This window comes from Ophidiomyces ophidiicola (assembly GCF_022830035.1).
Source record: "Ophidiomyces ophidiicola strain CBS 122913 chromosome Unknown scaffold_14, whole genome shotgun sequence".
NCBI lineage: Eukaryota > Fungi > Ascomycota > Eurotiomycetes > Onygenales > Onygenaceae > Ophidiomyces > Ophidiomyces ophidiicola.
Genome location: NW_026054654.1, coordinates 326,883 through 339,136, shown reverse-complemented (window position 1 = coordinate 339,136; position 12,254 = coordinate 326,883). Strand labels below are relative to the sequence as shown.

At 47.9% G+C, this 12,254-nt stretch overlaps 5 protein-coding genes across 5 annotated transcripts; 1 reads left to right on the top strand and 4 right to left on the bottom strand.

Annotated features, from left to right (window-relative positions):
- Positions 1-6: 6 nt before the first annotated feature.
- Positions 7-468, bottom strand: LOZ57_003913 (uncharacterized protein; the record flags this gene model as incomplete). The annotated part of the gene is made up of 2 exons (XM_049252960.1): positions 7-392; positions 465-468. 2 exons carry the CDS (start codon positions 466-468, stop codon positions 7-9), a joined length of 390 nt encoding a protein of 129 aa, XP_049108129.1.
- A 1,049-nt stretch (positions 469-1,517) lies between these two features.
- SMC1 (Structural maintenance of chromosomes protein 1) lies at positions 1,518-5,592 on the bottom strand (the record flags this gene model as incomplete). The annotated part of the gene is made up of 6 exons (XM_049252959.1): positions 1,518-1,535; positions 1,606-1,972; positions 2,033-2,340; positions 2,395-5,365; positions 5,415-5,508; positions 5,562-5,592. The coding sequence occupies 6 exons, from the start codon at positions 5,590-5,592 to the stop codon at positions 1,518-1,520; spliced, it is 3,789 nt and encodes a 1,262-aa protein (XP_049108128.1).
- A 673-nt stretch (positions 5,593-6,265) lies between these two features.
- LOZ57_003911 (uncharacterized protein) lies at positions 6,266-7,879 on the top strand (the record flags this gene model as incomplete). Its single annotated transcript, XM_049252958.1, has 2 exons — positions 6,266-7,101; positions 7,153-7,879. 2 exons carry the CDS (start codon positions 6,266-6,268, stop codon positions 7,877-7,879), a joined length of 1,563 nt encoding a protein of 520 aa, XP_049108127.1.
- Positions 7,880-8,500: 621 nt separating this feature from the next.
- LOZ57_003910 (uncharacterized protein) lies at positions 8,501-10,177 on the bottom strand (the record flags this gene model as incomplete). Its single annotated transcript, XM_049252957.1, has 1 exon — positions 8,501-10,177. One exon carries the CDS (start codon positions 10,175-10,177, stop codon positions 8,501-8,503), a length of 1,677 nt encoding a protein of 558 aa, XP_049108126.1.
- A 784-nt stretch (positions 10,178-10,961) lies between these two features.
- Positions 10,962-12,244, bottom strand: PCD1 (8-oxo-dGTP diphosphatase; the record flags this gene model as incomplete). The annotated part of the gene is made up of 3 exons (XM_049252956.1): positions 10,962-11,302; positions 11,365-11,793; positions 12,088-12,244. The coding sequence occupies 3 exons, from the start codon at positions 12,242-12,244 to the stop codon at positions 10,962-10,964; spliced, it is 927 nt and encodes a 308-aa protein (XP_049108125.1).
- Between the last annotated feature and the right edge of the window lie 10 nt (positions 12,245-12,254).

Below are 12,254 nucleotides of genomic sequence, written 5' to 3'. Positions count from 1 at the left end.
ATTTTGTTATAATATTCCCTGTCTTGTGCCTTTTTCTAACAGGAAAAGTTCTGGTGATAATGTCCCCATTGTGTCCATTCTAAAATCGGATTTTTTCCCAGCAATTTTTGTATACACAAAGTGTTCCTGAGTGAACAGTCTCCGTGTGTTCATAAAAAACATCCAGAGCCCAAGGTTGATCTTTTTAAGAGGGGCTTTGTAAAAGGGTGTCTCGGAAACAACACGCTGGCTCTCCCAGCGTTTCTGGGCTGCAATACGACCTTCCTCGGTCAGATGCTCATGAGGCACGACTAGCTGACGCGAAAAAGATAGCTGCTCTGGTGTAACGAGAATTTCCCGTTGCTTAAGAAAAGGAAGCATGCGACGAACTTTGATTGAGAGCTGTGTCTGACCTTGCAATCTTTTAGCAGTTATAGAAGCAATTAGATTACCTCCTCGCAGGAAAAAAACAGCTCCCATAGCACCCATCGCTACACATATTCCACCGAAAGTATATTCTTGCCATTTTGCGACTTTCATTAAAGGGTTAACTGAGGTTGCATAAAAGTTATACCCGGAGTACATGAAGCAGAATAATGCAATAGAGTACGCCCCGAGTATGTAAGAGCGGTGCGAAGGAGCTTTGAATATTTCTATAGGGCCAGAAGATTGTGACAAGCGGTAGTTAAATTTGCGAAATCGTTCGTCGGATCGTGTTGGAGGGGGGGCCGCAGGGCTTAATAGCGATGGAGGTTGTTTAGGAGTAGAAAGAGACACTGCTGTTCCGAAAACTGCCTGCTTGCTTGACGAGTGCCTTTCTAGAGAGCCGAGTACGATGAAGGGGGATTTTCGGGGTAGAAGCACAGAGCCGGAACGGACGCCAGGAAAAAATGGACTTATCCGAGAAATCATTTTTAAGGAGCAACAACTCTGTATTGCATATAGTTAAGTTCAGGCCAGACAGCTCCCTCTGTCATTTGACCATCTCCATGCAGTTTCAATGGCATCCAGAGCCAAAAGTGGCCCCCCAGACCTTCGATCACGTGTTCCAAAAACTTTGGGCACAAAATTCGCTTTCATCGGCCACCACTGGTAACTCCATTGACTAGGCTAACGAGTGAGTGCCTCTGAAAGCCGAAAGGTGTTGGATTTATTTGGGTCCCTGGAGTTGGACTATACTGGGATTTTTATTCGTAATTTACTAAGTTCTCGGATAGCCACGAGAAAACATAAATAAATTCTCTTACTAACTATCACCCAAGTAGATCAACTAAATTCAGTAACTGAAAAGATCTTTGCTTTCTAGGAAAATGATAGGGAGGACATCTGAAAAACCCTAACTTAAATAACATTCGAGACGAGTCCTCCGAGTCAAGGATATTGGGGCCTTGACAGCCACAAAGTTGATTACATTTGAACAATGCCATCTACGTTAAGTGTGTTATGGAGTTGGGCACTTTAGTAAGTATAAAACGAGAAATGAGACATGAAATAGATAACAAATAGCAATCAACCAGAAACAAGCACTGTATGTATCTTTAGCGATACTTTCGGAGCTACGTAAGAATAATTAGTACAGACCTCAATTTGTAAGGAGAGGGAAACGATAAAGTAAATGAAACTTACATCTAATGTCAACGTCTTACTACTGTTCGCACTCTGATCTCTGTAGATCCCAACCAAAGCCTCACTGTTCTGGAAGAGCCCTGTCTTCAGACTGATGACAATAAACTGCATCCCTGGCGCTGCATGATCGCGAATATAATTCGCAATACGAGCAACATTGGTATTGTCTAAAGCAGCGTCGACTTCATCTAGGACGAAGAACGGAGATGGCTGGTATGAGTGGATGGCGAATAGGAGAGCAAGAGCGGCCATAGTTTTCTCTCCACCAGAGAGGTGTTCCATATCTCGGAAACGTTTGAGTGGTGGCATGGCGTGGTATTTAATGCCATCAAGATATGGCTCCTCAGAGTCTTCAATGTCGAGATATCTAGTGCGCCAGCATGTTAGAGTGTATACAGGCATCGTGTATTAAAAATTAGAAACGTACGCTTTCCCGCCCATTGGATAACTCTCGGTCTTTGTAAGGTCTCTGTAAATGGGTTCAATTTGCTCAGATATATGTGAAAATGCCTTGTTGAAGAGCTCTGAGCGTTTTTGCATTACGTTTTCAAAATCATCCTTTGCACGGCGAGCGCGTTTACGGGCTTCGTCGAAATCCTTTTCGATACTACGGAGTTTGGTCTCTGTGCCTTCAAGGCGCTCCATAGCACGCATGTTTGGCGCCATTTTATCGAGTTCACTGTTAAGGGAGCGGATTCGATCTTGGAGCTCATCGTCCAATTTTTCATCCGACTCCTAAACCAAATTAGTATCAAAACTCGAATAACTGTAAAAGATATAGGCACGTACCTCCTTAAGCGTCTCACCTAGGCTGCTAAAGTCTACCTCAATTCCGTAGTCCTGCACAGCCATTGGCTGTATTGTACCCAAATTAATATCTTCATCAATCTCCATCGCATCAGGATCAGCAGCCTGAACAAGGTCATCGATTGGTAGTTGGTCGAGGGGATTGGAATCTTTTTCGAGAGGAAGACCGATATCTTCTAACTTGCAGCGTCGGAGCAACGCATATCTAGAGGACGAGTGGCGTTGCATGTCACTTTCAGAGGCACTGATTGTCTTGACAGTTGCTTCAACACTCCTGTTTCGTTTCGCTGCCTCCCGCCGTTGCTCATTGAGGTGCTCACCAGATTGGGTATAGAGGCTTTTCTGCTCTTCTAGCTTTTCCTGTAAGAGATCGAGCTCAGCATTAAGCTCATCAAGGCGATTTTTTATTGTCTTTCTCTCTCCAGAAAGTTCGGTGATCATATCCTGATCACGTTTCTCCTGTGTCTGGAGACCACCTATCCGGTCATTGGTCGCTTGGAGACGTTGTTTCTCAAAACTCAGCTGATTCTCAATTTTGCTGCGCTGTGTTGCAAACTCAAGTTTCTTTTCAGCCGCTTCTTGTTGAAGGGTACCTTGCTGTAGTTCGTATTCACGAATATTTTGATAGCCCAGCCGATGACAAAATTTTCGATAAACTTCATCTTCAACACCACTAACGGTTTGTTGAAGTTCTTCCAGAGAGCTATCTAGTTCCTCAAGCGAACTCAATTTCTCACGATACTTAGGCAACACGCTCTTGGCTTGGCGCTGGCAGTGCTCGAATTCGCTTGACTTGCTTTCCAAATTCCTTTCAAGTGCTTTAAGTTCCTCATGGGCATAGGCGAGGCGTTGCTCTAAACCTGCAAGCTGACCTTGAAGTGCCTCTTCCTCAGAACCTTTTCGATGTGACTTGGGGAGATTATTTAGGTCGTTCATGAGTTTGTCCTTCAACTTGTGCAGATTGGCGACCTCAGTGTCCTCCCAACGTTTTGAATGTTTCTGCGATGGCCCACGGCCACCAGTCATTAAACCACCCTTATGGATAACTGTGCCGTCTAATGTTACGGCCTTGGCGTCAATACCTTTTTCATAACATAGATACTTTGCAGTATTTAAATCATCGCACACGATAGCATTGCCGCAGGCGTAAATTATGGCTCTTGAAACAGAGTTGTCATAATCGACGGTTTCGATTGCAGGACGCATTGCACGATGCATGCCCTTGAGGTTAGAATTAAGAGCCTTGACTTGAATAGTCTCCAGTGGGATAAAAGTCGCTTGTCCTGCTCTCTGATCGCGAAGGTGTTGGATACATTCCTTGGCTGTCTTTTCGTTATCAACCACAATAGCATCGAAATGACGTCCAAGCACAGTGCTTACGGCCTCGGCATATTTCTTTTGCTTTGGTTGGCATAACTCACTAATACGTCCTTTGACGCCAGGGAATATCCGCTTCAAGGTTGAGATCAATTCCTTGGTGCGCAGTTCCTTTTCACTTTGCTGGCGACCATCATCAGCTTCCAACAGTTTCTTCAGTGTCACTTGCAATTTTTCTTCAAGTTCTGTTCGCATTTGTGCTACCCTAAGGCGCTCAGATGTCAAACCATTTAATTCTTTTTTCTTTTGATCAATCTCCTTGCTAGTGAGCTCAATAGTCTCGAGCATGCCTTTTTTCCGTTCAAGAATATTGTTTATATCTGATTGTAAGTTCTTAACTTGCCACTCGGAGCTCTCGTAGTTACTTTTTAAACTGTTAACTGTCTCGGCGTCTGTTTTCCGCTGTCGTTTCATGTTATCAAGTTTAAGTTGGGCAGCCGAAGAGCGCTTATTGACCTCTTCTTTGAGCTTGTTATATTCCTGGAGATCGTTGTCGTTTAGCTTTACACCTTTAACGCTTGCAGCCTGCTGGAATTCCTTTTCCCATTGGGCCTGAGCCTTTTCCACAATTTTTAAATCTTTCTCTAATTGCTTCGCAGTTTTTGACTGGGACTCGGACTCCTTCCCAATTTCCGCAATTCGAGAGCTGTATCGCGCAATCTTCTTCGTTGTGATCTCAATCTTTTCATCCAAAGGTACCAGTGAGTTAGCAGTGTCTTCAATCTCCCTCTCCTTAGTTTTAATGGACTTTTCAACTTTCGATACGTCTCTTCCAACCTGGGCGTGACTTTTTTTGGCATCTTCCAACTTGCGTTCATATCTTTCTACACCGCGTCTAAACTCCTTTAACTCGTCCTGGTGCTTTTGTATCTCGTCGCTTGATTCTTGGATTAAGCGCTGAAAATGGAACAGTTTCCACAATATATGTGTTACGATAGCTTCATCACGTTCTTCGGCTTTCCTTGCATAGCTGTCCGCCTCTCTTTTTTGCTCTTGATACTGCTTGATTTCGGAGTTTATACCTCGACGTCGGTTCAGCTGATAATTCAAATTTTCCGACGATTCGTCTTGTTCTTGTTTTAAACGCTCGTATTCTGCTTTGTACTCCAAGCTACCCGAAATCTGCTCTATTAAACGAGTCAAGTCCTTTGGAGATTGGGATGCGATAGACTCAACGTCGCCCTGAAAAACAAGGAAGTTACGGGCCTTGATGAGGATGTTTTCAGCCTCTAGGCCATCGTTATATTGTTGCGCAGTTACAATACGATTGTTGATACGGTATTCGCTCACTCCTTGACTGGTAATTGAGCGTTTCCATAAATGTTCTTCGCCAGCATCGTCTTCATAAACAGCCATTACCCATGCCGTTTTCGGGTCATTTCTCTCCGCAGGCTCCTCCATCACATCTTCCTGTTGTGTTTCGTTGGCTTCTGCCTCTGGCGCATTTTTTGATGCCGAGCCGTCATCGTTGATTTTGGAATGGCGCAAGACGCGTCCACGGTAGACAAGATCGCGGAGATGCGTGGAGCGAAGATGGGACGACTTAATACCGAGGACGAACGAGATCGCGTCCATTCTATAATACAGATCAGTCGCGTTCCTTCCATTAGCAAATTAGAACTAACGAGTTTGATTTTCCCGAGCCATTTGGGCCGATAATGGACGTGAAGTAGGCATCGCCAAACAGCAGAGTATGATGGCCCTTGTAGGACTTAAAATCTTAAACACACAGTGTTAGCGATGTCCTGTTCATAGTATCAAGGCGACTGTACTGAAAAGTTCCAACCGGATCAACTTTCCCATTTTGACGGCCGATCAATTCAACGGTCAGAGATTCCCGGGTCCTAGCAAACAAGAGTAATAATGCATTGACAACAAATGAATTACTCATATAAAGTACATGCGCGTTGTAACACGAATGCCTGCAAATTGGCAAAGTGAGTTGCCTATTCAACCCCTCGAGCGCGTAGGAACGGGACGCGAAGTGACATCCACGTGATGAGTCGCGCTTATCTAAGCATGATTACTTTAGCGTGTCACCTGGTTTGAGCCCCCGTTCTTGGCGTACGGGGGAAGCTTTGTCACGCTAGTCCAAAGGTAGACAAGCTTGCCCGACGCGCCAACCACAAGCTTTCAGCGACGCACGTCCCCGGCTCAGCGGCGCGCTTAGTCAGCCCTGGCCGTGCAACAAACGCCGCTGAGCAGAACCGCCGGCGAGGGCTCAGATGACTCCGAGATCCTTCTCGCGCAAGGACGCCGTTGAACAGTCACAGGAGGCCTATAAATGCGTGCTGTAGCCTTCTATTTATTCTGCCAGGCTAGCTTCCTCACGCTGATAACTCTCCTGTGAGTGAAGTCACATTCCCGCTTTCCAAAGTTTTTTGTCTAACGCGCTTCTTGAAACAGGCGGTAAACAGCTGCAAGCCCCTTCAGAGAGCAGACGCCGTTTTCCTTTTCGCGTGGGAGCTGTGTTACAATGAGCTCTACAATGGGGGAAGCAACGTCTATTCCAAAAAGCAGGTCCGACACGGAAATCACGCAAGAACACGCGCTGCTAGACAGTCCTGAGACGGTTGAGACGATGCTGAAGGGCCGCAAACATGTACGGACGCCTTCGCACCCGAACGAGCTGACACGAACATCCTCCTCTTCGTCCGGCAGCAGTAACTCCTACCAGGAAGATTGGGAACCATTTCCTCCATTAGACAGGTTGACGGTATTCGATCTTTTGAGCAACTTGGCGCTCCCTCAGAAGCTTGAGAAATGGCAGAACACCCTAACTGCACAAAAGGCCAAAGTAAAGAAGCACCAGGAGAGGTTAAAATCAACAAGCATACAAGCAAAGGAAAGAATGGTGGGCGAATGGCGCAAGAGAATGCCCACGTCAGAGGAGCAGCTGGAAAAATATCGAAAGCGCATGAAAGATTCTGTCGAGCGACTTGGCACTCGCTGGAATGACACCGCTACCGTTACTCTCCGTGAGAAGGTGTCGTTTATAGCCGGTGTCCTTAATATTTTCTTCAGTGGATACCTTATTGGGGCATATCCTATTTATTTCCACTACTGGTTTGCTGGGCAACTTCTCTACTTTATGCCTATTCGTTTCTACACTTACCATAAAAGAGGATATCACTACTTCTTGGCAGATCTCTGCTACTTTGTCAACTTGTTGACGGTACTGAGCATATGGGTTTTCCCACGGTCAAAGAGGTTGTTCTTGAGTACCTACTGCCTTGCCTACGGGAATAATGCAGTCGCCATAGCAATGTGGAGGAACTCAATGGTGTTCCACAGTTTGGACAAAGTTACTAGGTATGCGCTGTCATTCTCTGTTCTGTCTGGTATAAACTAATCATCAACCAGCCTATTCATCCACATAATGCCGCCGGTTACCCTTCACTGTATCGTCCACCTGACCCCGCATGAGCTGCTACAGAAGCGCTTTCCTGCTGCCTACAACATCAAATATAGCTCTGTGGGTTCCCCAGGTCATTACTCTCTTGCCGGCATGATGTTATGGGCCTCCATACCTTACGCAATTTGGCAGCTCTCTTATCATCTTCTTATCACTGTGAGACGTCGAGAGAAAATTGCTGCTGGCCGTCCTACTAGCTTTACGTGGCTACGTCGGTCATATGCCAAAACTTGGATTGGCAAATTTGTTCTTAGTCTTCCAGAGCCTCTCCAGGAGCCCGCCTTTATGCTTATCCAATATATTTACGCCCTACTAACATTAACTCCATGCCCTCTGTGGTTCTGGTATCGCTGGGCAAGCAGCACCTTCCTTTTCGTCGTATTTGTATGGAGCATCTATAATGGGGCGACCTACTATATCGATGTATTTGGAAAACGCTTCCAGAACGAACTTGAGCAGCTGAAACGAGATGTCAGTAAATGGCAGGCAACCCCGGACGGCGCAACTACTCCGGATGGGAATACTGCGTTAAAGAGCCTTGATGATTTTGCTGTTGGCCTACCAGATAAGCCAAATCATTCTGCTGCGGAAGAACTCCCGAGACTTAGCGGGCAGGCAAGCCCAACTACTGAAACAGTAGCTTTTTCTACAGGTGTGGACAGGAAGTCGTCGTGATTTTTGATGCTTGAAGTGTTTGCAGCAATTCAGTATGAGATACCCCATGATGCGTGGTTTTCGTGGTTTCATAGGTCCTTCTGATTTTTAGCACTTGGCGAACCCTGATATGTGATTCCTGATTTCTGCACTTGGTAGCCTGGGTTCTTTTCGCTGTATGTATAGTTCCAGAAGTGGCAGTTTTTTTTTTTTTTTTTTTTTTTTTTTTTTTTTGGTTTTTAACTTTGCCCTTTTGTTTTCAACTCGGATACCAGCACGGAGTATTCGGTTAATGACTCTAATGCACCGCTTGCTATTCTGTAACTGGGACTGGAACCTCTCGAGCTTCTTTGAGTTTCAACCACTCTTTATGATCATGATTAAATGGCTCTCGTCGATTTTGAAGATCTCGGTTCAACAGACTGGATTCTATTCAACCTTATTATATCATTATCTAATTAATTTATTATCGGTTACTATAACTATCTGGCCCCGGCCTCGAGCCTATAACGTAATCCTTCTCTTTACCAACAGACCGGATCTCCATAGCCCGGTTATCAACCCAACTAGAAGCATCCCGTACACAAACCAACCAAATCATTTCCACGAAAAACCGGCCCCGGACAGGAAACCAAGCAAAACTCACAGCCAATATGATCCATTCTCATCCCCAACGTGAGCCGCCCGCTTCCCTTTCTCCTTTCCTTTCCCCTTATTCCCCTTTCTGCCCTTCTTCGAACCTCCAGTTCTCCCCCTCTCGTCCCTAGAGCCCTGCCATTCATTCTTTTTCCGCGAATCCTTTATCCGCCCCCACTCGTCTGATTGCAGTTCCTTTTTCCGCCTAGCAGAAGGTCTGCGGGAGTAATGGATGTTCTTTCCATCGGAATATTGATACGGATACGGAGGGGGAGAAGCGAAAGCTTGATGGATGGCAGGCGTTGAAGGTCTAGGATGCGGTTTTTCCAAATCAGGAGGTGGGGCTGTTGTCTTGAGAGGTTCGGAAGAAAATGCTTTGGGAAGAATTTTTCTCAGATACCGTGGAAGTCTGCTAATTCCTCGCTTCTTGGATTCTCTGTTGTCCTTTTGTCCCTTTTCTTTCCGCTTTGCTTTTGCCGCTTTTTTATTTTCTGCTAGGGCCTGAGGACCGTACTTTTGGTAGTCTGTGGGCGGGATAGCAATATGCTTAGTTGGAGTTGGCTGGTTACGCCTCGAGGATAATATCTGGGGAAGGGAAGAGCATCGGGACAATCGTGGAGATGGATGTGGTGCCCTGGGCCGTTCCGCTTCTAATATATAGGAATCATGCGGCCCTTGAATTGGTGTTCTGGCATTGCGCAAGTCGGCCGTGGTAGTCGTACAAAAGGAATAGAGCTGAGTTCGATTAGGGCCTACACTCTTTATTGACTGACAGACCACCTTCTTAGGCTCGATCTTGCTCTTTTCTTCTTTATTCAGCTTCTTCGGAGTTCCTATAACTTGACTTCCATGACCCTTGCTCAGTAGTGACCCTGGAGAACTTGGCAACGGGGGCAATGGCAGGTTCTCTCTTTGAATGCTTGTTACTCGAGATGGTACTCGATCATGTCGCGGGTGCGGCGAATGGCAAAGACATATATCCGGGTCTGAATTTTCAACTACCAAGAGCGGTGATCTTCCTTTGGGTTTGCCAATTTCCCCATCGCCTTCCCCTTGGACCGAATCAACACCCAAAGGACGGGGAATCAGCGAAGGATCGAACGAGTCGACTGTCCTTGGCGACAAAGGCGGAACAATAGTAGGACTATCAGGAGGAACGCTGTTGACGTGTTGCGATGCCAGTGAGTCCCGACACATGGAAACTGTAACTGGAGGGGTCCATGACACTTCTGTTCCATGAAATGAATGCTTATCCAACCACGGATTATATTGCGATAAAGCTGGAGAGGACGATTGACGGAGGATCCACCGGCCCCGACGGCCAGTAGAAGCCTGCTGAAATTGTTCTTTTAGATTGGTAATGGGAGTTCGACGACGGCCATTTGTCCTAGAAAAGGATCCTTGATTGATCCGTCCGGAAACAAGGGAGTCTTGCGATGTGTTAAGGTCATGCATTTGGTCATCGGCTCCGTTGCGCGGTTCGCTATCCAAAGAAACTATGGAACGACTGTAATCGCTGGATGACGCCCTAGGCAGGTCGGGCAGAGGTTTATACTTCCAAGGATCTTTCTGATCTACCGGCCATGCCTCGTCTGGATGGACAAATTTCTCTAGGCCCTCTAGCGATGCAGCGGGAAGCAAAGATGGCGGCCGATTCGACCGGGCCTTTGAAGATAAAGGCATTGCGGAGGTTAATCCGCTCGGGACTAGGAGGGATACAAGAATCTCAATCCTGCGGCGGGGGGCAGGTGATGGAAATAGAACAGCGTCTTCATCTCTGAAAAAGCGCCTTCAAAAGTCTGAGCTTCAAGCACACATTGAAACTCGATAGCCATTATTAAGCTAAAGCTAGGGCCAGGGGCGTCCTTTGACTTTGGCTCAAGCAAGAAGAATAAAGCATTTCTTGATGGGGAATTTACCTCGTGCGGTGTTTCCAGGAACAAAGAAGAGGCATTTTCGGCTATGATTCGCTTCCGAAGGTGGTTGTATATGCAGGATGTAAGAGAAGAAGTATCGCCGGGCGCAACGGCAGTGAAAATCGTATGTGGGTGAACAGTTTCAAAAAAGTGAGACAGACCAAGGAGATAAAAAAAAGTGTCTTCGAAAACATGATATATATAACAATGCAGGTGCCATAAAGGAGGACCTCCACCGTAGCCAGCGAGATGGGCTGGAGTGCAGGATCGACGTGTTGGACAAAGAGAAAAAAAAAGCTAAAGGCAAGCCACCGGCCCAAGGTCGCTCGATGAAAACGCTCAGCGCCGGAGATCAAGCCCAGAAAAAGACCCTGCCATAGCCGTCACAGTGTTTCCACATCGCCGGTGACATTTGCAGGGGAAACAAGCTTCCTATTCGCGTTCGTAGGACGAATGCAAGAACACCCACCAACATATTGCCGTAGTCTAAAAACCGGGAAAAAAACAAAACAGGGAAGAAAGAAAAAGGTCTGCGAATATACAGAGTATTTCTAGGATAATTTCGAAGCCCTTCGGAATACCTCTTTCGTGAGCGGGCCGTTTTGGTCCCTGGTGCCGGCGAACCGGCCTAGTTTGGTGAGCCGCCAGATCATGTCTTCGTCACCCAGTTGTGAGTTATGCTCGAACTCAGGTGTTTCGCCATATGCTACTCTGGCTGCATCGACTAGGATCCGTGCCGTCAAGCCAAAGACCCGGTATCGCTCCAGACCCAGAGTCGTCCTCTGGGGGCCGCTGTCGGGTGTGCCGTGAGCGGCCGGCGCGTCCTGCTCCCAGCTCTTTTGTCGGGATATGATTACCTTTTGATTAGTGATGGGAACGAAGAAGTTATGCACTGCAGCCGGTTAGTTAATACATAGGTAGTTTGAAAGCGTTTCTTTGGCCCGGGCAACATACTCCTCCAGGGCGCGGAAGTCCACTCGGTCCACACTCCCTCATACCAGTCGGTTGGCGACCCGGGCAGGTTGTCGGCATGGGCCCCCCGGGCCTCGTCGCTCGACTTCAGGAAATTGTGAAACGGCCCAGTGAAGACAGCGGCGACCTCCTTTGCATCGAGCCGTGGCATGAAGGCATCCTCCGGGTCGGCGTTGGCGCCGGTGGCAGCGTCGTGGGAATGCAGCAGCGCGACACACGGCCGGACAACGATTTCCGTTACCGACAGGTTGGCTGGCAGCTCGCAGAGATGCTCGACGCGGAACGGCGCCGGCAACGGCTGGTCGAGGGCCGGCAGACCGATTTCTTCGTTGGCTTCGCGGCGGGCGGTTTCGAAGGCCGTCTCGCGGAAGAAGTCGGCTTTGCCGCCAGGCAGCGCGGCTTGATTGGGATCTTGGGGACACCAGATGTCAGCGAACGGCGCGTCTGTGCAGAGCAGAGTATGGCGGGCCGAGTGTGTTCGTTACATGTCTTGAGCGTGCTGGCTCGGATCGTGAGCACCACCCGCAGATCGCCCGTCCGGTCGGCGTACAGCAGCAGCAGCACGGCCGCCCGCCTCGACGCCGGCACACTATCGTAGGTCGTGGGCGGCGGCACATACGCTCGCAGGCGCTGGATGGCGTCCTACCGCCCGACAGACAAGCATCAGTCGCGGTCTCCGCACGGATGGCCAAGGGCAGCACTCACCAGCGACGCCCGCGACAAGGGCGCCATGGTTCTCAGCAACCTTCGCAGACGCTTCAGCGGGAGCAACCTTGAGCGGACTGGAAATCGAGCGCCGCCGTATAGGGAAAGGCCTCCGAGCAGCAGCAACAGACTCATCGCCGCAGACGACGAGCGCCATTTTAAAACGC